The sequence below is a fragment of the Hemiscyllium ocellatum genome, chromosome 48 (assembly GCF_020745735.1).
Source record: "Hemiscyllium ocellatum isolate sHemOce1 chromosome 48, sHemOce1.pat.X.cur, whole genome shotgun sequence".
In the NCBI taxonomy this organism is placed as follows: domain Eukaryota; kingdom Metazoa; phylum Chordata; class Chondrichthyes; order Orectolobiformes; family Hemiscylliidae; genus Hemiscyllium; species Hemiscyllium ocellatum.
This window is the reverse complement of record NC_083448.1, coordinates 7,086,578-7,099,508: the sequence shown is the minus strand read 5'-3', so window position 1 is coordinate 7,099,508 and position 12,931 is coordinate 7,086,578. Positions and strand designations below refer to the sequence as shown.

At 48.3% G+C, this 12,931-nt stretch overlaps 1 protein-coding gene across 7 annotated transcripts in view; it reads left to right on the top strand.

Moving 5' to 3' along the window:
• dmtn (dematin actin binding protein) overlaps nucleotides 1–10,730 on the top strand; it is a 63,062-nt gene extending 52,332 nt beyond the window's left edge. For all 7 annotated transcript variants that reach the window (XM_060856613.1, XM_060856617.1, XM_060856616.1 and 4 more), the window contains 4 exons: nucleotides 2,000–2,007; nucleotides 5,029–5,094; nucleotides 6,073–6,147; nucleotides 8,503–10,730. In XM_060856613.1, coding sequence (XP_060712596.1) covers nucleotides 2,000–2,007; nucleotides 5,029–5,094; nucleotides 6,073–6,147; nucleotides 8,503–8,616 — 263 coding nt within the window. In that variant the 3' untranslated portion in view covers nucleotides 8,617–10,730. The remainder of the gene's footprint in view (nucleotides 1–1,999; nucleotides 2,008–5,028; nucleotides 5,095–6,072; nucleotides 6,148–8,502) is intronic.
• The last annotated feature ends 2,201 nt before the right edge of the window (nucleotides 10,731–12,931 follow it).

Genomic DNA, 12,931 nt, shown 5'->3' with positions numbered 1-12,931 from the left:
CAGTACTGACCCTCCAACAGTGCAGCACTCCCTCAGTACTGACCCTCTGACAGTGCAGCCCTCCCTCAGTACTGACCCTCCGACAGTGTAGCACTCCCTCAGCACTGACACTCCGACACTGTAGCACTCCCTCAGAACTGACTTTCCAACAGTGAGGCACTCCCTCAGCACTGACCCTCCAACAGTGCGGCACTCCCTCAGTCCTGACCATCTGACAGTGCGGCACTCCATCAGTACAGACCCCCCGACAGTGCGGTACTCCCTCAGCACTGACCCTCTGACAGTGCAGCAATCCCTCAGTACTGACCCTCCAACAGTGTGGCACTCCCTCAGCACTGACCCTCCAACAGTAGGGCACTCCCTCAGTACTGACCCTCTGACAGTGTGACACTCCCTAGCACTGACCCTCTGACAGTGCAGTTTGCCCTCAGCACTGACCCTCCGACAGTGTGGCACTCCCTCAGTACTGACCCTCTGACAGTGCGGCACTCCCTCAGTACTGACCCTCCGACAGTGTTGCACTCCCTCAGTACTGACCCTCCGACAGTGGGGCACTCCCTCAGTACTGACCCTCTGATGGAACGGCACTCCAACAGTACTGACCCTCTGACAGTGCAGTTTTCCCTCAGCACAGACCCTCCGACAGTGCGGCACTCCCTCAGTACTGACCCTCCGACGATGTGGCACTCCCTCAGTACTGACCCTCCGACAGTGCGGCACTCCCTCAGTACTGACCCTCCGACAGTGTGGCACTCCCTCAGTACTGACCGTCTGACAGTGTGGCACTCCCTTGGTGTGATGCTGGGAGTGTCAGTCTGAATTTTGTGCTCACGTCTCTAGATTGCAGACACAAACACACCGCAATCTGACTCAGGTTCTTCTCCCATTCAGTGAAAGATTCTTAATCCGGGTAATAATCCGGGACAGCATTCCTCCATCCATCAACAGCTCTCTGTAATGTCCTGACACCCCTCTCATTCTGGCTAACAATAACTCCTACTGAAGCATGGCACTTTGTCAGTGAAGAGCGTTGAGGATATTGCTAAAAGATGTCATTTATCAATGTTAAGCTTTGTTTCTAATCTCTCTGACTCATGAAGTATTCCCTGTGCAGAGAACTAGCAAACAACTCTGCTGGTGAAAATAACAGGAATTTTCCAATGATGTTGGAAAGTTGGATACATTTGGTGAATGCTGAGCTTTATCTCATCCTTCCTCTGGTGATAAAGCTTGCTTGTTTCATAGCATCCCTACCACGTGGAAACAGGCCATTCAACCCATCAAGTCCACACTGTCCCTCTGAAGATCATCTCACCCAACCCCGACCCTGTATTTCCCATGACTAAACAACCTAGCCCACACATCCGCAGACTAATTTAACAAGGCCAATCCAGCTAACCTGCACATCCTTGGGCTGTGGGAGGAAACCAGAGCACCCGGATGGAAATGCGACACAGACAGTCACCTGAAGGTAGAATTGAACCTGGAACTCTGGTGCTGTGAGGCAGCAGTGCTAACCACTGAGCCATTGTGCTGCCCAGGGTTGAGTACAACAAGTGCAAAATATACCTTGTACATGTGATCGGATGCTCTTCCTCATTAAAGGAATTGATTTGACCGCTTTTGGAATATCTCAGATCTCCAGGGGTCGTGTGAAATACTGGCTGGTAAAGTCCCAGAAGATGTTCTGCATCGGAGGGCAAACTATCGGCCGATTAAATTGTGCCTCACAGAATGCCAGTGCCTTAGAGAGTGTCAGCGTCTTCAGTTTTTCAAATGCTTTGTCCCATTGAGAAACGCAACAACTGCTCTGAGCATCTCATCCTTGACCTGTTCCATTCTCCATCCATGCAGAATTGCGTGGAATGCTTGGTCATGTAGCAAAAAAAAAGCGATGTTTTTAAAAGATTGGAGCGTGCTTTCGGAACTGGGGGAGAAGGGGGGTCAGAGTGTTTGAACTCTGCGGTTTTTCTCATGAATACTTCCATTGTCTCTGCAGATATCCAGGTGAGTGCTCAATATCCCTTTGGGAATGTGGGTTCGACACAAGAGGTGAGAGTTGTACCTGACGGCCGAATGCGAGAAACGAAGAATTTCATGCCGTGTTAGAAGGGGTTCACGTTGTTGATGTACACACTCCAGGTGCTGTAGCCTATTAAACAGTCTATTTCCTGTGTCCAATGTGGGAGGGTTAAACAAGGACTGAAAACCAAACTGAAACCCAAGAGAGAAGAACACTATGAATCGAATGCTTCCTGTTGGAAACACATTCTCCCAGAGTTTGATCGACAGACTCTTGTCTGTTTGATTTGACCATTTAACGCACACTGTGACTCATCTCACCACACTGCATTGAGATGTCTGCATTTAGATGATGTGTTGGATTGCGAACTGACTGACAGTGTGGACCATTTGCAAATGCTGCCCATACAGATGAAGTGGCAACACTTTCAACAGTTGCGCTTGTCTTAAAGTACCTCATTGGTCCGGATACTCAGTCAGTATGTGACAGAATGGGAATGTTCATCACCCTGGGCCATTTCACCCTCCACCTTGCAGCCGAACTGAAGGGCTGGTTTCTGTATTCGGGTGGATTCACCTTGTCCGAGATCAGCCCCGGGTCTGATGTGGTTGAGGGAGAGAAGTTGTAAAACTTTCACTTCATCAACGGTTCCCAGCTGCAACTGAACCCTGTCCCTGAGCTTTCATCAGAAATTTCCCCAATTGGTGGCAATTGCGAGAAACAGCATTCACCTCAAGTAAGATTTGACAGAACCACCCCAGTGCACACTCACTTCCAGTCATCCCTTGGTGTGAAAACTCTCACTTGTTTTCAAATCCCTATCCTGCCACTTTCTCTTCCTGTCATCTCTTCCTGTCCTACATCCCTTGGACATCTCTGGCCTCTTGAACATCCCCGATTTCAACTGCTCCGCCATCAGTCGCCAGGTGTTCAGGTGCCTGAGCTAGAAGCTCTGTAATTCTCTCCCTCCACCTCTCTTGACTCTCCAGCTCTCATTTCTCCCCAATGACACAATTTAAACGTTTTTTGACCGATCGATTGGGGCCCTCATGTCTCCTGATGCGGCTCAAATACTCCCGTGGAAGACCTTGGGATATTTCATTCCATTAAATAGAAAAATACAAGCTGTTGCTTGTATGACACAGTATTGGCAAGATTTTATAGATGGGCCCAAGTAGTTGAGAGCCATTTTGTCTTCGCTGGCCAGTCATGAATTACTCCATGTGAAAGTGCGTCAGTCATCCCCAGTTTCCTCCAACACCGTTTGACTCCCTCAGTGGAGCTGTTATAAGACTCCAATTCCGAGCAAGGGGCAGGTTGACAGACGTGACACAGCGAGGTGTGGTTCGAACCCCAGAGCCGGAGCAGTGCTGAATGGAAGGGTGAGCAAAGCAAAAACATCACGCGGAAAGGAAACTGGGAAAGGGATGCGAGTGGCAAAAGGCGTCCACGGAAAACTGATTTCACCTGGAATCACATCCCATACGCCAGAGCGGACTGGAGAGCAAATCCCAGGTCTGAGCTTTGGTTCGGGGATGTGGCTATTCCAGCGGTGATCTCGCTGAAACTCTTCAAACCCAGCTTCGCCTGTTGCCGCCATTCCAATCTTCGCTTTGTCTGACTCAATATATCATCATCTTCCAAAGCGGTGTGTGTCCTCAGCCTCTCTTGTTCTCTGCACGTGGTGTGGTCCAAATCGTATTCCCCCAGGTATGATCCTCCCCACTTCACCAGGAGGTCACTGAGACAGCCTTATCATCCCACACTGGCTCCTTTCAGATCTGCGGTAGACACATGAAGAACGTTAATCGGTGCAGAATGGGCTCATCACTTGCTTAATGTTCCGCCATCCATTCATCTTTTCTTCAGACCAGTGTCCCTGAGTACACACAGCCTGAGTCCGTACCCTCCAGATCTTTGTGGAATAACTCAGTTCTCCTGCCTTTGACGTCTTCAGACGTATTACCATGGTCAAAACCCTCTACTCCCATTGGTATCTCTGGCTTTTCTTCTCCATCTGTTCCAATGTCTTCATCATCATAAACCTATCCGCAGCTTGACAAATGTGAATTCTGCCTTCTCTCTCTCAGCTGAGCACTGGCTGCTTCACTGAGCTTTGCAATCCGAGACGAAGTGTTGTTGAGAAAAGTTGCCGTGGTACGTACCATAGAAGCAGAGGAGAACAATTATCTGATTTGGCCTCATTGACAATCTTTGAAATCCAAAGAGACAAAAATGCATGCAAAGACTTCCTCTGTTGAAGTCACTGGGCTGCTGAACCACTGAACCACAGTGTAAAGCCTCTCATACCAACCCTACAAACAGCATCCTGTCCACCCCATCCAGAATCCTCGACCCCAATCCCCGCAACCCTGCCTTTCCCATGGGCTCAGCCATCTAGCTTGCACACCCCTGGACACTACGGGCAATTTAAGAAGGCCAATCCACCTAACCTGCACATCTTTGGACTGTGGCAGGGGGGCAACTGGAGGAAGCCCATGCAGACAGTGGTAGAACCTGCAAACTCCCCACAGACATCTCACCCAAGGCTGGAATCAAACACGCTCCCCGGTCAGGCAGCAGTGCGACCCACTGAGTCACCTGAAGCTCATCTGGTTCACCATTTCCCAGTCTGGTAGCCAGAGGAGACAACACAAACAGCAACTCTTCGCAAGCTCTCTCTGTCCATTAATCTCGCATTGATCCAGACCCCGGGAGTGGAAAAAGCTCCGTGGTGCAGAGCTCTGGAACGCATTCAATTCAAGTCGCCCCCCCCCCTCAAGACCTTACACTGACCACAGGCCATGTGTGAAATGCGCAGTGTGTTCTGATCAGCAATCCTTCGCCTCGATATCCCCTCAGGGTTTCCTTCTCTCCAGCTGTCGCCTTCACAGTGTTGCGATTTTCATTCTTAATGCGGTGAGATTTGGATGCATTGCCTCTCAGTGAAATCATGGAATCCTAACCCACAATATGGACGCACGTGTTCCCTCTACTTTTGACAGAATGGTGATCCGCAGTCAGGGAGGATGGACAGAGGAACATCTTTGCCCACAATGTTGGAACAAAAGGTCAGCATTTAATTTTGGTTATTAGTGAGTCATGGGAAATGAGTGGTAAAGGCAAGGCGAGCGTTCATTGGTCCCCTGAGTGCCCTTGAGAGTATTTTGACACAAATACTCATCTTGCCCAGCCATCTCAGAGGGCAGTTCAGAAGGTGTACAGCTTGGAAACAGATCCTTCAGTCCAACACGTCCACGCCAACCAGATAGTGGAAATTAATCTAATTCCACTTGCCAGCATTTGGCCCATATCCCTCTCAACCCTTCCTATACATATACCCATCCCGATGCCTTTTAACTTGGACCAGCCCCCACCACTTCCTCTGGCAGCTCATTCCATGCACCCTCTGTGTGAAAAAGTTGCCCCTCGGGTCCCTTTTATATCTTTCCCTGCTCACATTAAACCTATCCCCTCTCGTTTTCGAATCCCCTACCCTCGGGAAAAGACCATGCCTCTCATGATTTTAAGGCCACCCCTCAGCCTCTGATGCTGCAGGGAACATAGCCCCAGCTCATTCAGCCTCTCCCTACAACTCAAACCCTCCAGCCCCCAGCAGCACCCTTTTGAATCTTTTCTGAACCCTTTCAAGTTTCACAACATCTTTCCCATAGCAGGATGACCAGAAATGAGCGCAGTCTTTCATCAGGGGCCGTACCAATGAATCAGAGAGGGTAAAGTCCCCAGCTATAATGTTGGAATTTGCAGGATAATTGCTGACCCAATTCACTCCTCTTTTCCATCCATTGCTTTGACACCACCAGGGATGTTCCCATCCCTGGATTCCAGGACTTCAGCCGATCCCTGCTTTCCCATCCGTTCAGTGGCAAAAACCTTGGGCTGGGGAAGGCGAAATCGGGCAAAGTTCCCATTTCTGACCAGTGCGCAGGATCCTTGCTGGAAGCGTGCATCCAACGTGGGAGAAGAAAATCTGGGACACAACGCAACAAATAATTTTGTTCCGACGCATCTCTCTCTCTCTCTCACAGGTTTACCCATATGAAATGCTGAAAGGAAGCAGGAGTATGAATCTGCCCCCGGGAGTGGACAGGCCCAGGCTGGAGGTAAGCATGGCAAGGACCTGCCTCTTGGAAACAAAGACCGTGAAAGCCCATTGGATCAAAGAGACAGGAAGTAGCAGCCAGCAGTTGTTGTCAGTAGAGGGAACGTGTACAAGGGGGCTCTTGTGGGAGTTCCCCCTACTTGTGAAGCGTGAGGCCTGGGTTCAAGTCCAGGATGATCAGCTGAGGATCCTGGGACTGTATTCATTCGAGTTTCGAAGGTTGAGGCGAGATCGAATAGAAACTAACAAGACAGTGCGTGGCTTTGAAAGGGTGGACGTTGGGAATTTGTTTCCATTAGATGGGGAGACTAGGACCCATGGGCACAGGCTTAAAAATTAGAAAGGGTCAATTTAGAACGGAAATGAGGAGACATTTCTTCAGCCAGAGAGTGGTGGGCCTGTGGAATTCATTGCCACGGAGCGCAGTGGAGTCCGAGACGTTGGGTGTCTTCAAGGCAGAGGCTGGTAAATTCGTAATCTTGCAAGGAATTAAGGGTGAGGGGGAGAGTGCGGGTAAGTGGAATTGGCACGGCCATCAGCCATGTTTAAATGGCGGAGTGGGCTTGATGGGCCGAATGGCCTTTCTTCCATTTCTACGTCTTATGGTCTGAGGTTCATACGTCTGAACCGCTCCAGAGATGCATCATAATATGGTAAAGGAGTTGGGACGTCGTGTTGAGGTTGTACAGGATGTTGGTGAGGCTTCGTCTGGAATACTTTGTCCAGTTCCAGGCAGCTTGTCGTGGGAAGGGTGTTACTAAGCTCGAGAGGGCTCAGAAGAAATTTGCCAGGATGCCGATGGGAATGGAAGGTTTGAGTTCCGTAGAAAGACTGGGACTTTTTTCTCACGACCGTAGGAGGTTGAGAGATGACCTGAGAGAGGTTAACTAAATCATAAGGGAGGGTTAATGACAGGTGTCCTTTCCTGAGGATAGGGGCTTTTAAGACAATATGTTTAAATTGAGAGGAGAGAAATTTTAAAAAATGCACACAAGGGGCAACTTTTTGACACCAACCAGTGGTTCATGTGAGGAATGAACTTCCAGAGGTAGTGGTAAATGTGGGCATAGTTACAATGTTTAAAAAAACATTTGAACAAGTATATGACTCGGAAAAGTTTGGAGGAATATGGGCCAAAGGGTCTGTTTCCATGCCTTATGACTCTACAGATTGATTCAATATGTCTGCATGGGTCAGTATGAAGACAGCTTCTCTTGATTTGTATTGGTCAGCTGGACTTTGAGTGAGAAGGCAGACATTAAACAACTGAGCAAAGTACTGAACAGTAAGGATAATAATAACAGACTTCAGATGGCGGGGACATTTAATGTCGAGCAGTGTGAAATGACAGCCATTTTGTTTGAAGGGGGTGCAGAACCAAACTTGGTCCAACTGGAAAAGGGGGTTATGGGAAGGAGAAGCCAGGAGGAGTGTTGGTGGGGGAATGGTCACAAAATTTGAAGCCGGTGGGACAACAGGAGGAAGTGATTTTAAGAACTCACTTCAGGATCTTTGGGGACTGATCCAGGAAGAGAGCGGTTTGGGGGACATCAATCAGAAATTACTGGAGAAACTCAGCAAGTCTGGCAGCACAGTGGAGAGAGAAACAGGGTGAACGTTTCAAGTGCAGTGACTCTTCAAGTGATTTGGATGGGGGGGGGAAACAAGATTCAAAGTTGGACAGATTCAAGGAGGAGGCGACCAGAGGACACAGTTCAGGAAAGGGGTTGTTCAGGGAGTGGAGATCATTCAGGATGGGGGGTGGGGAGGGTCAATTCAATGGGGAGCGATCAATTTGAGGTGGGACTGGTCAATTCAGTGGGGGGGAAAAATGAGGGACATTGGAGAACAATTCAGGAAGAGCGAGGGGAGTGGGATTCAAGAAAGGGCTATTCACACAAGTTGGGGTGATTCAAGAAGGGGCTATTCACAGAAGAAGGGTGATGCAGGAGGGGTCTATTTACAGAGCAGGGAGGGTGATTCAGGAAGGGACTATTCAAATAGCAGGGGTTAATTTAAGGAGAGTTGACTTGTAGAGGATGCTTGGTTTGGATTGAACCACTCAGCGTATGGGGTGACCTGGTTCGTGGATCTCAACTCAGGTTGGTGGGGGATATCCATGGCATCCATTGTGCCGTGTTGGAAGTTTTTCAACAACTGAAGCCAGAACTGGCTTCGAGCTCAACCATCGATCATTCCTAAGAGGAGGAAAGAGACAGGGGTAGGAGGGACCTATTCCAAGGAAGGAAGCATGATGATTAAAAGTCTCTTGCAGCAAGACTGGGGGTAGACTTGATTTCTCTTGAATCGTTCGCCTTCAGCTCACAAATTAAAATATTCGCCTTCTCTCTGACAGAGACATCTGTCCCCCGAGGAGTTCCAGGAGGTTTTCGGGATGACAATTAAAGAGTTTGATAAGCTTCCCCAGTGGAAGAGGACTGATCTGAAGAAGAAGGCTTGTCTCTTTTAATGTGCTTGAAGGGTGGGATGGAGAATCCTGACGACTGGCTGCTTTGCTCAATGGTTGTTGCTCTGATATATCACTCACACACGACTCAACTTTCAAGCGTTTTTCCTTTCCACGTGTGTTTTTTTTTCTCTCCTCTTCTATTTTATGAGATCTCCCCTCAAATATCCTGGGTTGGAAAGCCTGATGATCTCACGATGGTATTTTGGTTTGGTTTGGATTGGCTGTGCTGCATACATCCCCCGAACCACAAGCCAAAAGCGAACTGCTACCGTGGTAAGCTCCACATGTCTCCAATCAGTCCCTGATGTTTGAGTTGCAGAGCGGTTTGGCGTGTGATCAGCCTTGCGTTCCTGGCGGAACAGGCTTCTGAAGGGCTGAATGGCCAGTTCATCTGCAGCACTGACACTTCAGCGTTGGTCCTCTTCAGACATTTTGCTCAGCTCTGAGCCAGGAGCAATCCAGAGTCTGTTTCCCCTCTGGACTGAATCACTCAACAAACTGGGAATGGGAAGCCGAACTTCCTTCTTCAGATGTCAGACGGGAAAACTTGGAGTCCGATGCTTTCACATTTTGTGCACCTTTGACAAATCCACTCTCAACATCGAGAGACTCAGGCAAAGGGTCAAAGTCTGTCCGATCCAGATGTGGAAGAAGGGGGCATGAATTCATCCAAATATCAAAACTAATCTCTATTTCAAAGAAAAATCTATTTATTCTCTCCGCTGCTATTGTTCTTAGTCCTGAGTGAACCATGGTTAGCTGTAGGTCTGTGACTCTGAGGTGCATGGCACACACCTCTGCTTCTGCTGTGCTACTGCACTCCCTGGAAGGACTGGAGACTGAGCGTGTTATTCCATTTGAGTGCCTCCTGTCACCCTGACATTGACTTGCAATGTTATGGTCTGGACTGTTTCTGGAGTTGACGAAGAAAGTGTCGTTTGACTTCTTGGCCAAATCAAAGGACAAGGTGGAGAGATAATGTCTCCCAGAACATGCTCTGGTTTCTCCACTTGACCTGAACAACAGTGACAAGTCCTCAGGGTGTTGGTGAATGGGCTCCTGATCTGCCATCACATAATTGGGTCCACGTATCTATCAATGATTAGTACACCCAAAACACATTAGACCCATCCACCCCTAAACTGCTTTGTAATCACCCCCTGAGTACCTGTTATATATCTTGTGTTTAAAATAAATACAATTCTGTTTTATAGCTTGATGCCTTTCCTAACTAAGATGACAGCCCTCTCCATGGATCAGGGGATGATGCAGTTGACAGTCAGACAATGTGCCTCAGAAATTGGAGGTACTGGCAAATTGGACTGTCCTGACCCTAAAGTCCCTGTTAATGTGGGGGGCAAACTTGATATAATGGAGGATGGGATTCGTGCAGAGAATCTTAGAATCCCTACAGTGTGGAAGCAGGCCATTCAGCCCATCCTGGTCTTCCAGAAAGCTTCCCACCCAGACTCACCCTCCCCTTGTAACCCTGCATTTCTCCAGGGCTAATCCATCTAGCCTGCGCACTAGGGGGTAACTTAGCATGGTCAATCCACCCGAACCTGCACATCCTTGGATTGTGGGAGGAAACTGGACGACCCAGAGGGGACGCGCACAGACACGGGTGGGGGGAGAAATGGAATCGAACCTGGGTCCCTGGCGCTGTGAGGCAGCAGTGCTAACCACGGAGCCACCATGCTCTGACAATAACAATGTTCACAAAAGGTGATAGTCAAATGAGACGTTAGTTGGGCAGCATTTAAATGAGCACCCTGAAGAACACGCATTTTTTTTTTCCCCTCTCCTGTGAAAATGTATTATCTTTCACAAATCACAATTTTGCTTTGCTTTTGCTCCTGGTGTTCAGTTCAAGATACACCACAAGGTACTCTGTAAAAACGCTTTATTGTAAACCAATTTCACAGCAGCCCCACCTGGAGCACCAACACCTTACGCGGGGCGTCGACAGTGCAGTTCTGGTTAAAGTGAAAGGGTCTGTGCAGTTCTGTGTATTGTATGTTGCACCACCGTCTCAGTCACCACAGGCTGCTGTGGTAACATTACAACACTTGGCAGTAATTGAATAAATCTGTAACATGGCCTTCTCAATAGAATGTCTGTCCTTGTTACACATGTGGAATCAATTTATACAGCACGGAAACTCTCAACCAAGATTACAAAGTGTTGGAAGTAATCAGGAGCTAGGCAAACGTTTGGAGTGGAGTTTGATAATGGTTTTCCAGGAGTCATTTTCTTTCCCTCGTTTGCTTCTTCTTTCTCACTTCTTGTCTCTGTCACGATCCTTCGCTTTCTCCCTCTTCCTCACTGACTTACAGTTCCCCCCTTTCTTTCTCTCTCTCTCTCTCTCTCTTTCCATCTCCCCCCTCGCTCTCATCATATTCAACACAGAGGTCACCAATCAGCCCATTATTAGAGCGGTGCTGGAAAAGCACAGCAGGGTCAGGCAGCATCTGAAGAGCAGGAAAATCGACGTTTCGGGCAGGAGCCCTTTGTAGGATTTTCCTGCTCCTCGGATGCTGCCTGACCCTGCTGTGCTTTTCCAGCACCGCTCTCATCTTGACTCTCATCTCCAGCATCTGCAGTACTCATTTTCTCCTATTCAGCCATTATATCCAGGCCAGCTCTCCGTACAACAATCCCAGTCAGTCACATTCCCTCATGCTCTCTCTCTCTCTTTCCCCGTGGCCCTCTGAGTTTATTTCCCTCAATCTAGTTTTCTTTCGGATATTCATTCAGCATCTTACCCTCAATGGCAGAAAGCTGTAGCTCATTCCCATTCTCTGGGGGAAACACAATCCTCCCTCATATTCCACCGAACTCCCTGCTTGTCTCTCTTTCTCACATCTGCTGCAGGTCTTTAAAACTTTACAATTTTTATCATATATTAGTGAAGATTAGACAAGAACATGAATCACAGGCGCTACTGTGCTGCAAGTGTGGGCAAACTGCTGTAGATCAATTCAACAGCAACAGAAAGGGGTGTCTGATGAAAGGAGATATGTTTAAGGGCTTCAGGTAAGATCGGGTGCTGGATGAGTTGGGGTTAGCAAGGCAAGAAATTATGATTCCACACCCTCGAAACAACGTTGTCCGCTGATGGTTATTGTCCAACCTCTGCATTAAAACAATCCCGCTGTTTACATTTAACTGAGTGGTTGCAAAGTTTCAATGTTGTCCCGAGAGTCTGTGGCATACACCAACGGAGCCATCAATCTCCCTGAGGTGTACAGCACGGAGGAAGAACCAATCAGTGCTTTCAGCAACACTTTGCAGAAACTGAATCGGTGAGGTGCAGGATGCACTCAACACCTTCTCTGTTGATATCGCAGCTTTAAGGAGGCAAAAGGCGATTTTACACGGCAGTGAACAAACAAAGGCTGGCACTGAGGTGCAGAAGGAGGTGCTATAATCATAATGTTGGTCAGAGAGGTCGGTCTGAAGGAGCACTTTCATGGAGGAGGGAGAGGGAGAGAGGGAGAGAGACAGAGACAGTGGGAGCTTCGTGCCTGGGCAGCTCGTGGTGCTGCGATGGAAACCCAGGTTGTTTGGGAGGCCAGAATTGGAGTGTGTGTCTGAGTGTCTGTGTGTGTGTGTATGTGGGTATATCTGTGGTGTGTGTCTGTCTGTCTGTCTGTATGTTCAGTGTGTGTGGTGTGTGTGTGTGTGTGTATCTGTATGTGTGTGAGTGAGTGTGTGTGTGTGTGTATGTTGTGTGTGTCTGCATGTAGTGTGTGAAGGAGGGAGTGTGTGTGAGTGTGTTTCTGTAGGTTGTGTGTGTGCGTGTTGTGTGTGAGTGTGTGTGGTGTGTGCGTTATATGTTTTGTGCGTGTGTATGTCTGTATGTTGTGTGTGAATGTGTGTATCTGTATGTTATATGTGTCTGTATGTTGTTGTGAGTGAGTGTGTGAATGTGTGTGTGGTGTGTGTGTATGTGTGGTGTGTGTGTGAGTGAATGTGTGTGTATGTGTGGTGTGTGTGTGAGTGAGTGTGTGTGTCTGTATGTTGTGTGTGAGTGAGTATATGTGTGGTGTGTATGTGTGTGTGAGTGAGTGTGTGAGAGTGTGAGTGTGTGTCTGGATGTGTGTGTGTAGGTGTAGTGTGTGTAATTGAGTGAGTGTGTGTGAGAGTGTAATGTGCGTGAGTGTGTGTGTGAGTGTGTGTGACTGTGTGAGTGTGTGTGTGAATGTGTGTCTGTATGTGTGTGTGTAGGTGTAGTGTGTGTAATTGAGTGAGTGAGTGTGTGTGAGTGTAATGTGTGTAAGTGAGTGTGTGTGTATATATGTGAAGACTATGA